This window comes from Rhipicephalus sanguineus, chromosome 11 (genome assembly GCF_013339695.2).
Source record: "Rhipicephalus sanguineus isolate Rsan-2018 chromosome 11, BIME_Rsan_1.4, whole genome shotgun sequence".
In the NCBI taxonomy this organism is placed as follows: domain Eukaryota; kingdom Metazoa; phylum Arthropoda; class Arachnida; order Ixodida; family Ixodidae; genus Rhipicephalus; species Rhipicephalus sanguineus.
Window position 1 is genome coordinate 103078639 of NC_051186.1, and position 12753 is coordinate 103091391.

Below are 12753 nucleotides of genomic sequence, written 5' to 3' on the forward strand. Positions count from 1 at the left end.
ACCCTGCCTGGTCAAGCGAGTTTCGCGACAATGACGCTGAACGAGGCAAGGGAGGGGGGGGGGGTGTAGAGGTTGAAGAAGACGAAAAAAAATGCGAATTCTCGCTTCTTGAAAGCACGGCTCAGACTACCACAATGGTGTGCGATCCCCCCAGCATGTCTATGGGCACGCCGTTTGAGAAAGGCGTTCGTCGAATTTTCAATGCATCACTTGTTGCCACATGTCGCTACATGAAAACTTTGCGTACACCACGTTGTAGCCGCATTTTTCATCGTATTTCACGTGCCATAATAATAATTTTATGCGACTGTTTCTGAAACCACGTGGGAAGCAATCGTTGAGCGAGATTTTTACTTGAAAAAGATATGTATGTCACAAAATGGACGGCAACGAAGTGCAAATACGAACTGACAAACACGTGGCAAACACGTGTTTGTCAGTTCGTTAAAGATGGTCAGCGGGCTAGTTGATTTGTAAACATTCAAACGACAAAACGTGTCTTCACTTCGCCCGGTCTTTTTTGCACCATACCTATTTTTCTCAAGTAATGAACCAACTAGCTCAGCAACACGCCTTGCTGAGCTTTTTACTATTTTCATAAAGTAAAATTATGTGACGTCACTGAAGCAAATGCGCTTGTTACGCTTCACCCAAAGACGCGCGTGAGTAAATATGTGTAAACACAGAGATCGGAAACTGTCCGTGTAGTGTATGAGCGCTGGCGCCACACATTCAGCGGCTGAAAGGATATAGCGCTATAAATATGATGACAGGCTTGATTTATGCACAGAATTAGCATTCACATAAAACTTCTTCCACTAAAAGCATTCGTGCGGGAATGTTTGGGTGAATTTTGATGCTGGATACATTAGTGAAGTCGGCCGACCAGTGGCAAAAACATTTACGACACAGAAGTACTTCGAATTTGGCGCATGAAGTTAATGGTATGTGTTATAACGTTTCAACATTTTTGATAGCGTTGAACAACTGGTCAACGAAGGGGCCATCTAATTTCAGTCAGTTATTCTTCTAAAGACCACCTTTTTTTTGGTAGAAAAGTGACTAGGCTAATGATAGTTGTTAGTCATTGTCATGGCAGAAACTAATAAGAGAATGCAAGCTATTCAGTCGGCGATACTTCGCGCACCGAGTCGTACGTGCGGCATTAGCACGGTACAATATTTGAACTTTGTTATTTGTGCTAGTACAGCAATCCATGTAGCGGTATTCTACAGCTTAAGCTACAAATATTCAAGCGCCTAATGTTCTATTGCATTACGATTGTATCCTAGGCGGGCGAGCTGCCGGGCTTCTTCGGCGGGCTAAAGGTAGAGCGGAACGTCGAGGTTATTCTCGTCACTGACGGCCGGCAACACGGCGTCCAGCGTCGTTGGGGGGCTTCCGTGAACTAGTTTTAACGGCGTCATATGTGCGCCGTTTCTTACACTGCCGTGTTAACTTCAGGTCATGTGCGGAAGATATTATGGCGTCCCATGTCATGTGTTCGACGTACAGTACATTGGGAGCATGTCGGCGAGGGTTTCATTTAGCCGCTCGGTGAGGCCATTCGCCTGCGGGTGATGTCCGTCGGTGACTTGTGTGGCTATATTTCAAGATAGTTTGCGTTAGCTCTGCCGTAAAAGCCGTACCTCTGTCGGTGACGAGGACTTTTGGAGCGCCGCGACGCAGGAGGACGTTCTCAACAGGGCATGTATAACTGTCTGAAGGGAGACAAGAAAGTTCTAACATCGTCGATAAGCCATCGGCTCCGCCGATGTCAGCTGAAGCACGGCAGAATGACGGCATGCTCGGCCCTATGTTGCCGGTGAAAACCATCGGCTCGGCCGATGTCGGCGAAAGTACGGCAAAACGGCGGCTAACTCGGCCCAATGTTGCCGGTGGAAGCCATCGGCTAAGCCAATATCGGCGGAAGAACAGCAAAACGCCGGCGAACTCGGCCCAGTGTTGCCGGTGAAAGAAATTTGCTAAGCCGATATCGGCGGGAAGACGGCAGAAGGCCGGATAACGCGGCCCAATGTTGCCGGTGAAAGACCGACATCGGCTGAAAGGCGGCAAAATCGGCCCAATGTTGCCGGCAAAAGGCAACGGCTCCGCCGATATCGGCGCCAGGCTGGCAATGCTGGCCCTAGGTGGGGCCGCGCACAGCCGCCGTAAAACCAATATCGGCCCGACGTCGTGTGCTGCCTGGGCGTTTGACACGTGTTGGCACTGCACTTCTTATCACTTCCCCCTTTATTTTAAAGATTGAGTCTTTGCACCGGTCTTCGTAGTCGGGTAGACCTTTGTAAGACCGGAGGAGTTGGGAAGCCCCCACAGCTGGAAGAGATGTTGGTGGCGTTGTAGAAGGAACGGGAACAGCGTCCTTGCGTGCTGGAGTTGACGGGCTTAACCGCTCCTCTCGTGGTGACTCCTGCTGCTCCCCGTTGTCAGGGCTAGGCGGTACTGATTCAAAAGTCTCCGCCCTTGGAGTCCCGGGTGACCTAGACACCCGCGGGCGAATCTGGTCCGAGTGAAGCCGGGTTAGTGCACCTGGTGTGCCGACTGTTACGAGGCGCGACCCTTCGGTGCCTTTGTTGACGCCTAAGCACCGCCGCCTCCCGTGTCCAAGGCTGCGCACCCACACCGGGTCCCCGGGCTGGAATCTGGAAGGATGGAAACGACTCCGAAAAAAGATGGCACACATGTATCCAAGCGTGAACAAACTTGATAATTAAGCAGCAGTTCCGAAGGTGACTTTCCGCAGGGTAGGGGCATGCGTCGGTAGCCTAGTAATACTCGCGCTAATTTGGCGTCGAGGTCGTTCACCATCGAATGTTTGACAAGGCCGTCCTTGATAGTGCGAACTGCGCGTTCCGCAAGGCCGTTAGACTGTGGGTGGTGCGGGGCACTGCGCAGATGCGTTATGTTCAGATTCATATTCTTTATTTTTCTTGAATTGCACCAAGAAAGGCACAGAAGCTAAAGGTATAGCAATACCTGACAAAAGGCATCTGTACCCGTTTTACAAAAATATTAAACAACAAATACATAGCAAACTTTTCGCAACACACGAAAACATTGTTTAAATCTAGCATGTAAAGATATACAAAAAGCTCGATAAGTTCACAGCTCGCTGAGAATTTGGAAGAATACCGAAGGATAGCACTAGAAAAGGTTCCCTTGCACTGAAGTAACAAACAATATGTGAAAAGAGTAAATACATGCTAAGTATACTTTGTTTAACACAGCATTTCTGTCAAAATAGAAATAAATAAAATAATTAACTAACAAATAAAGAAAAAACGTAAAAGCACAAGTGCTTCTAAAGAAATGCATGGTGGGTCATTATCCACAAGGAAAAATGCATATATATACACAATAAAGGAAGTGATATGTATTTTAATGCGATAACCTGAAAGTGAATGCTTTATTGATCAACACCCTCTTTAGTTGTTTCTTAAAAAGGTTTGGACTAACATTGAAGTCCAAATCTCGTTCTAATTTATTAAGAAGCGACATGGTTTGATATTTAAGAGATTGCTTTCCATAGTTAGTCCGCGTTATTGGCATGTGGCGCTTTTGATCTCTAAAGTAGTACGTTGATTTATCATTGCTGTTATTAACGTATGACTTTTCACGATGTAGTGATTGAAGTAATTTAAAATAAAATATTTGGTCGGCCCTTAATATATTATACTTTATAAATAATGGTGGTGTTCTAAGGTCCCGTGGGTTGCCCCTATAGTGTTCAAAGCAGCGTAGTACCCGTTTTTGTGGAGTTACTAGTTTATTGCAATTGCCTTGCGATGTCGTTCCCCATACTAAATTTCCATAGCATGCTTTTGAATAAAACAGCGCATAATACATAGTTATCATTAGGCGCACAGGGATGAAAGGGGCCGCTCTGTATAAACATCCCACACATTTCGCCAGTTCGACTGCTAGGCTACTGATATGTGCATTCCACGATAGGTGTTCTTCATATATTATACCGAGAAATTTTTGCGTGGCGACTCTACTAATAGACTCCCCTTCAAAAGTAATTTTCAACTCGCTATTTATCATTTTATGCACTGCATGGAAAATGATGTATGTTGTCTTTTGCGTTTAACTGCATCCGATTTTCCTTTACCAGCATGAAAGAGATGATAAGTAATAATTTACATTTGATTCGAGCGTTGTTAGGTCTTTAGACTCGAAGAATATGTTTGTGTCGTCCGCAAGCATAATAATTTCAGGAGAATCACGGATATTTACCAAATCGTTCACATAAAGCAAGAATAAAAGGGGCCCTAGAATTGATCCTTGCGGAACACCTTGTGTTAACATTAGTTGGGAAGAAGTGGTGTTATTTACCTTGACTACTTGAAAACGATTTTTTAAGTAATTTTCAACTAGGCTTAATGGCGTCCCCCGTATGCCATACCTTGAAAGTTTGTTAAGCAATGTATCATGATTAATGCAGTCAAACGCCTTTTCGAAGTCTAAAAATAAACCGAGCATATATTTCCTGCTTTCAATAGTCGTTAATATTTTATCTTCAATAAAAGTCAGTTCCTGCTCTGTTGATTTTGTTCTTCTGAAAGCCATACTGATTTTTGGTAAGTATGTGGTGCTTATTTACGAAAGATATTAGTCTACTATGTATGATACTTTCAAAGACCTTTGATATGGTGGGTAGGACTGACACAGGGCGATAATTTGTGAGCATATCCCTTCTACCGCTTTTATATAAGGGTGTTACTGTTGCTATCTTTAAAGCTTGCGAAAAGATGCCTGTACTAAGAGTAAGATTTAAAATGTGGACAAGAGCATCACATATTAATGGCGATATGTGTTTAATTTCTATAGGACCTATATCATCGACACCAGCTGCCACATTGTTTTTCAACTTATTTAGAATCCGTGTAACTTCTGCGGAGTCGGTTGCAAAAACACAGATGATTTCGTCCTAACAATATGCACTGCAGAATCTGCACGCATGTCTTCATTAACAACTCCATAGGCACCAGAGTTAACAAAGAAGTCATTCATACAATCTGCCAAAGCCTTTCCGGATAGAACTGAACCATCTGGAGCAGCTATGTTGAACTCACTACTTGTTTGTTTGCTTCTGCCAGCAAGGGTGTTCACTACCTCCCAGACCTTTTTATGGTTGTCAAGTATTTTCTCAAAAATGTTTTGGTAATTTCTCTTTTCGCTTTCTTTAGGTCCGAGTTTAGATTGTTTCTGTAGTTTTTATATTTCACAAATAGTTCTGGTTTTCGTGATTGAACAAACGCATGATACAACGAGTTTTTGTCCTTGATTCGTTTTCGAAGCGCTGCATTCATCCAGGGCTTTCGGTACTTTTTACTCTTACGGTTCTGTATCTGCTGTAATGGGAATGCCACATCATACTTTTCTTTCAATATACGAAAAAATAAGTCATAAGCTGTATCGGAGTTTTTTTCTTTGTACACGTTTTTCCAATCAATGTCTTTTACAATGTCGTAGAAAGTATTCTTTGCAGCATCATCCATACGCCTTTTAAAACGTATAGGCTTGTTGAGCGAAACGCTTTCCGAACAGGTAATGCAAAATATAGGTAAATGATCGCTTAAATCATGTGAGAAAATTCCACTCTTCCAACCATTTTCATTTTCATTTGAGGCGCAGATGTCGAGCAAACTAGCAGTTGTTGTAGTTATTCTAGTGGGTGAGTTGATGCGGTTTGTGCATCCGTAGGCAGACAATAACATCATCATTTCTCTGGCATATGTATAATCGGACATCATATCTATGTTGATATCACCCATAATTAAAAGCTTATAGCTAGGAGAAAACTTGAAAAGTAAAGTATATAGAAAACTTGAAACGAAGGACATAAAATGACTTTTTCTTCCCATGGGTGGTCTATATATGACCACAGTAGTTTTTTTTTCAATTAACATTACTAGGCATTCAATATCGTCGTTAATAACAGAATACTCTTCTAGTACCTCGTGAGAGTATGTTGCCTTAAAATAAATAGCAACTCCGTCCCCTTCCTTATTAACCCGATATAGATATTTTGAATTATATCCTGGTAGGTGAGGCAATTTATAATTTTTAGTGATCCATGTCTCAGAGAATAACAATAAATCAAAATTAACAGATAACGACTCTAGAAACACATTAATGTCATCTACCTTCCTTCTAATACTTCTTGCATTCATGGGCAACGCGGCAAATGATTTATCAGAACATGGAAATCTCAAGTTGAAGTCAGTGGTGGTAAAGTAATCGGGATTGTTATTTGAAGCGTGATCCATGACTAAATTGAGTCACTCATGATTCTGCTCTGATATGATCAAGATCTTTCTCATCTGAAATGCGGACTACAGGCGAGTCCTCATTTCTGCGTGCCAACACCCGTCCACTGGAAGTCCAAACATATTTCCACCTAGCGTCCTTCTTTCTTTTCACAGTAGCTGAGAGCAATGCTTTATTGCGCTGGGTAAGGTGCTCGTTTACGTAGATTGGCCTTCCTTCCCGGTGGCCCAGCGCAGTGGTGTCTAGCCTTTTCTTTCTGCATTTTTCGAACAAACCGTTGCGCATGTCTTTTCTTACAAAACGAACAATAATGTTCTGAATTCCAGGCTTCAGGGTGCGGACCCAATGACACGTGTCAATATCAGTTACATATATCTTTTCGCCAACACTTTCTCCTATCTTCTGTATTACTGTCACCGGATCAGCACCGGCCGGTACTCCTTTAACCTCCAAGTTGTTAAGGCGCATGTACTGCTCCATATCTTCGCACCTTTGCGACAGCAGCCTACTTTCTTCCTTTAGTTCAGTGTTTTTTTTTGCGTTAGATCATTCACGTCTACTCTCAGTTGCATGATTTCATCTGCTAATTCTTTCACATCTTTACAGACATCAGTGCAGAAGGACACGCTGTCTTTCAGCTCGCGAATTTCAGCCCGAAAGTCATGTTTAAAGTTTTCAAATGCCCTTATCAACTCGCGCATGTCTTTTGCGTCGGTCGATTCTTTTTCGTGACTCTTACTGCCATCTTTCATGTCTTTAGTTGCAGCATCCTTCCCCATTTTCAAAAAGAAAGCAATAAAATCAACACTTTGCTGTGTTCGGCAGACGTGCACCACAAATACGCACCGTTGAAAATTTAACGGTTTACATATAATCTCTTACCTGCAAAATGCAGTACGTTATATGCTTGCGAATAGTGCACAGCTGCCGAACTGAGCCGGGGTCCGATTGTGGTAGGCTTTTATATCCCGCCGCAGGCCGTCTTCATTCCGTTGCGCAGCCGCACCAGTGGTCCCACGTGGTCAGCGACGCGCTGGAGAAGTACGGTTGCAGATTTCGATCTTGCTTGTCGTCGGACTGCTGCGAGGCTGTGCGACGAGCAATATTGTTGTCTGTCATGAACTGGGCAAACTGCTGACTTGCAAACTGGGGCCCGTTATCTGACCCTACACATTGCGGCAAGCCAAACCCCCCATAATTCGCGAAGACGTGTTATTGTGACTTCGGTGGTTGCCGACCTGACCGGGAGTGCCTCAATCCACTTCGTGTGAGAGTCGACGACTATCAGCAGCATACGCCCGTCTATTGGCCCGGCGTAATCAATGTGAAGCCGTGACCACTTCATCCCGGTTTCTGGCCAACTGATAGGCTCCTGCTGATGTGGCATTGTTTGAGCTTGTACACATGGCATGCATGAACGAGCGAGATTTTCGATCTCACATCCCAACCCTGGCCACCAGAACAGCGTCCGATCCAGTCTTTTCATCGCAGATGCTCCCTGGTGTGACCGGTGTAGCTCGGAGAGTACGGGCCCCCGCGCCTTGCATGGTATGATAACTCGATGACCCCAGTAGAGCAGACCTTCTGCTCTCGACAGTTTCAGTCTTCAGCGAAAGTAAGGTTGAAGATGACTGTGACATGATGAGAGGTGTTTAGGCCATCCATTAAGCATGAAGTTCTGGACAACACAAAGATCTTTGTCTGCACTCGTCAGTGCCCTCAAAGCACCCACTGGCACGAACGAACCGTCAAGATTCTCTGTGGACAGCACGTATTCTGGCAAGGTTCCCGAGGGAACAGCCTCTGGTGTCGGCACTGGCAAACGGCTAAGTGCGAATGCATTGGCATTTTGCTTCCTGGCCCTGTACTCGATGTGGTACCGGTATTTACTTAGGAACAGAGCCCACCTCTGGATACGCGCCGACGACATTGGAGGCACCGGTCGATCTTCTCGTAGACGACCCACAAGTGATTGGTGGTCCGTCACCAGCACAAACTCGTGGCCCAACAGGCAGTCTCGAAACTTTGAGACTCCGAACACCAGCGCCAGAGCTTCAAAACTTCTTTGCAGACTGGTTGGTTCATACTTGTAAACTCGACTTGCTGCGCAACCAGCAGGAATGAAGCAGGGAGACAGGAGAGAGCGCAGACTACCAACTGTTTATTCTCAGTTCACGAAGCCATATATAGGCATGCCACGCTGCGCTATCACGATGCGCACAACACCAAGATTCATTTACAACACTGCACCGTGGACAGAGCTGTGAAAAACCACCATTTTTTACCGAGCGCCACGTTTTTTGTTGTCACATAATCACAGGGTGTGCACCTCTACTTTTACCTCTTTATTATTTTATCTTTCGACAACTCTATGATGGCGCGGAAAACATATGAAAAGCCACAGTGAAAATTGAAAAGGCCATGGAAAATGACAAACTATAAAACAACACTGCTCATATGATTCAAAGCCATCTACAAAAGAGCACCAATGATGAAGCACACCAATGAGGCAAAACACCAAGATTCGCAACTTAAAACCGTCTAAAAACTTCCGGAGGTGGTTTGATAATGGCGCGATTTTCCAGCTAAACTGCACACCACTGCCGTATCAGGTTTGGTCATGGCGCTAACCTCCTGCGCAGCGGCTTCGGCAGCCATAGCAATGTTTACCGCTTCGGCCAGTGTGAGCTCACTTCTTTCGAGCAGCGTCTGCAGCACAGCGCGTTTTCGGATGCCACAAACGATGCGGCCACGTAACATACGGTCAAAGCCGGTGCCATAGTTACACTTATCTGCCAGTTTGCGGAGCTCAGTGACATAGTCTCGGACAGAGTCAGTGGCCGTTTGGTCCCTAGTGAAGAACTTATAACTTGCGGCAACTTCGTTACTCTTCGGCGCATAGTGGGCATTTAGGAGCGCGAGTGCTTCTTGGTCACTCAGCTCATTTACTTTACTGGGAGCGCAGTGTGCCGCAAGAACGCCTAAGACCTTCGCTGATAGTGTGGCTATGGCCATGGCCGCCGACGTTCCGTGGTGGTAGGCGAAGGTGGTGGTTACATTCAGCGCCCACAAATTGTGAGTCCCACCCTCGTAGCCATTGTTGTAGCTTACGCCGAAGTGACACAGCCAGGCCAGTAGCCAACGCAGAATGCTTTATTTAGCAGACAATGAAGTATATATAGGCGGCTTGCCTATGACGTAACACAAGACGGTGGATGACGTTTGACACATGTTGGCACTGCACTTCTTATCAAGAATACTCGACTGCCACACAGGAGGCCTGGGCCCCTATCCCGCTCTATATTAGATGTTATTTTAACAAGAAAGTGTTTATGCCGGGGTCTACCGAGACTTCAATGACGTATTTCCGTCAGGATATGACGATAATAAAATGGACGCGAGCGGATCACAAAGAAAACGTTCCACCACCAGGAATCAAGCCTATGACCTCTCGGTCCGCGACGATAAGCTCCCGGTGCTCTCCCGACTTAGCTACCGAGGCAGATGCATGACCCTCCACAAGCGCGCGCTATATCTTTCACACATCCTCTCTCGCACGGTGTTCTTTGTTGGCGGGGCTGGCCGTGGCGGGGCGGTGCCGCCTTCTGTGAGCAGCGAAGTGAAATAGTGCGTCATGACACTTACTAGCGCCGTTATAGAACGATTTGGCGACGACACAGTTAAAGCATGGCCTCCGAGATTGCGCCGGTGAGCAATCTCGGAAGCTATGGTTAAAGCTGCTCCATGCAAGTGAAAAACACTGGCAGCGCTAGCATCGGGGAGTCGCCCTAGACGCAGTTACGTTCTTTGCCTTTCGCTTCGTGTTAGCGTGTGACTGCTCATTGCCGGAGTAGTGCAGCTTCCACATGCACCAGCGGTGTTTCTTCGCCGCACGCTGCTTCTATTGTGGTAAGACGGACTAATAAATCTTCTGCAATAAGCGTGACACAAAGGCAACAATGTCGACTGGCAAATGTCGTGCCATGGTGGAGCGACGCAGAGGCCAGTGAGACGTGGAACGCCTGCCCGTGTTCGCGGCCGCCCTGCCTATTCACCACAGAGCGGGGGGGCAAAGTCTGTCCCATACGATGACTCAATAACGGGGGCGGTGCTGCGATAAACTTTCACCCCCCCCCTCTGATGCAGAACCCTGACCACGCCTATGCGGTTGCCGACATTGGCGTCGGCGGGGGACAGCTGCATCATCAATAGCGCCTGTTGCTGTCATCTCAAAATGCTTTTCGCTGTCAAAATTTTTACACTGAAATTACATCGAAAGGTGATGACAATGACTGCCGATTTTCGTGAAGCATTTGTAAACCACTGCCGCCGGTGTCCGTTACCGCTATCGCACGAAATGAGAAAAAATCTGGAGGATCGAGCGGGAATTGAACGTAGACATTGTGTGGGGCAGGCGAGTATTCTACCACAGAGCCACGCCGGTGCTTGAAATTCCTTCGCAAAAAGACCCTACGGAGGTGTCATGCCGGGCAAGATATCACGGTCGCACGTGTGATATTGCGTGGCAGAAGAGTAAAATAACGAAAAGGCATCACACCATGCGAAGTGCGTAACAAGTGTATGATTTAACGATTCCCACCCATTATAAAGGGCTCACCCATAATTCGTCATCGTCATCGGCCACAGCGTCACCAAAGCGCACGTAATACTGTACACATGTGTAGCAGGTACTTCGCTTTTCCGCAGAATGAAGAATAATTGCATAGTCGGTGCTTCCCTGCTTCGCATAGATTATGACAATTTATGACGTAGTGGTTACCTCGGAAGTGTACTTGTAGTTGCCCAAGATAGTTTACATCGTGCGCTAGAAAGGCCGCTCTTCCAGCTTTAGCTGTAACTGTAGCGGTAGTTCGCGCATTCCTGGTGTTTCTTTTTTAAGCTGCACCATTTTCATCTTATCGGGAGCATTTCCGCTGGGTAATATGTGTATTATCACCAATACGAATTTCAGGCTCGATGACATAGTCAGCTACGTTAGAGAATTCTGCTTTTTGGATTTTGGATTTGAGCGGTACGTATATATGCTGGACAGTGTCCAACTCCCGAAGCATGATTTCTAATGTGGACCCTGCCGCTAGGTAATATGAGGCCTTATTCTGAAAGCGACAAACCTGTGGATCGTTACTGCTTCTCCAACGTTTGATGCACCAACGCCGTTGCGGTCTCATTGAATAATTACAAATTCTCTATGAAATTTACCTAAGCGGCATTCCGATGGAACTGCTGATTATGACTGGATATGATGGTTAATGGCGGGACGACCAGCGCTGATAAAACATTCTCAAGACGTGACCTAATGCGTCATGAATGCTAGTGTAAGGTTGCTGCAGAGGAGCCTAACATCTTGCGCGCTAAATGTTCGTAAAATCAATCATCATCATCATCAGTAGCAGCAGAAACCAGGCAACGGAGACTGCAGGGCGAGGTGCTTTCCCATATTTCGCCAACTACCTCGGTCCTGTGCTTGCTGCCTCTACGTTATTGCCACAGTCTGCCCGCCTAACTGCCCGCCTAACTTGCTGCCTTCCTGTGGAATCTAGCGTGTTACTCTTAATGATCAGCGGTTGCCTCGCCTTCGCGTTGATATCCTCCCCAAGTACATTCCTTCTTCTTGACTTCGACCAAAATAGCCTCAACACCCGTTTTTGTTTCCTGACCCACTCTGCAGCTTCTTGTCCCGTCAGGTCATGTTTAAAACTTATCTTTCTATGGCTCGCAGCGTCATCTTCAATTGGATTTGAGCCCTTTTCGTAAGGTTCCAGATTTCTGCCCCGCAAGTAAGTAGTGGTGACATGCAGCTGTCACATATATTGCTCTTCAGGGATAGTGGTAAACTACCATTCACGATCTGAGAATGCTTGCCAAATGCGCTCCATCCCATTCTTCTAGTTACTTCAGCCTCATAGGTAATAATTGAGGCTGCTATCTCTGCGAAGTAGACGTATTCCTTTGAAACTTACAATACCTCGCTACCTACCAAACAGAGAGAAGAGAGCGTTGTTCTCTTTCAAGACCTGAGCATTACATTCCGTATTGAAAATTTGTCTGTCATCAACTACCGTAATCCACAATAATGTTGAAATGTCTTCATGGCAGCGGATATTCTAGTGGACATGGTGGGTGCTGTTGTAGGGTGAAAATTTGCGCACCCCACACGAAGACACAACAAAAAAGCTACACAAGGACCAGCGCAGTCCTTTCTGCACTGGACCTTGCGTATTTTTTTCGTTGTGTATTCATATGGGTGTGCAGAATTTTTGCAATATGCAGCGAAACCAACTAGCCTTATTGGTGCTGTTGTATGCTCCTCTGAGCAAATGGCCACATTTGCCTCTGCGTCCAGTTGACTACCCAGAGCAGGGACTAAAACAGGTCAGTCAATCCCATCAACAAACGCACACGTAGGCGCTGCTCCCTTCCTAGAGATGACGCTTACCG

The 12753-nt window shown here is 45.9% G+C and overlaps 1 protein-coding gene across 1 annotated transcript in view; it reads right to left on the minus strand.

Annotated features, from left to right (window-relative positions):
* Window positions 1–2558: 2558 nt before the first annotated feature.
* LOC125756349 (U-actitoxin-Avd3g-like) overlaps window positions 2559–12753 on the minus strand; it is an 87056-nt gene continuing 76861 nt past the window's right edge. Inside the window, exon 3 of the mRNA XM_049410972.1 lies at window positions 2559–2663. Within this exon, the coding sequence (XP_049266929.1) occupies window positions 2602–2663 (62 nt within the window). The 3' untranslated portion in view covers window positions 2559–2601. The remainder of the gene's footprint in view (window positions 2664–12753) is intronic.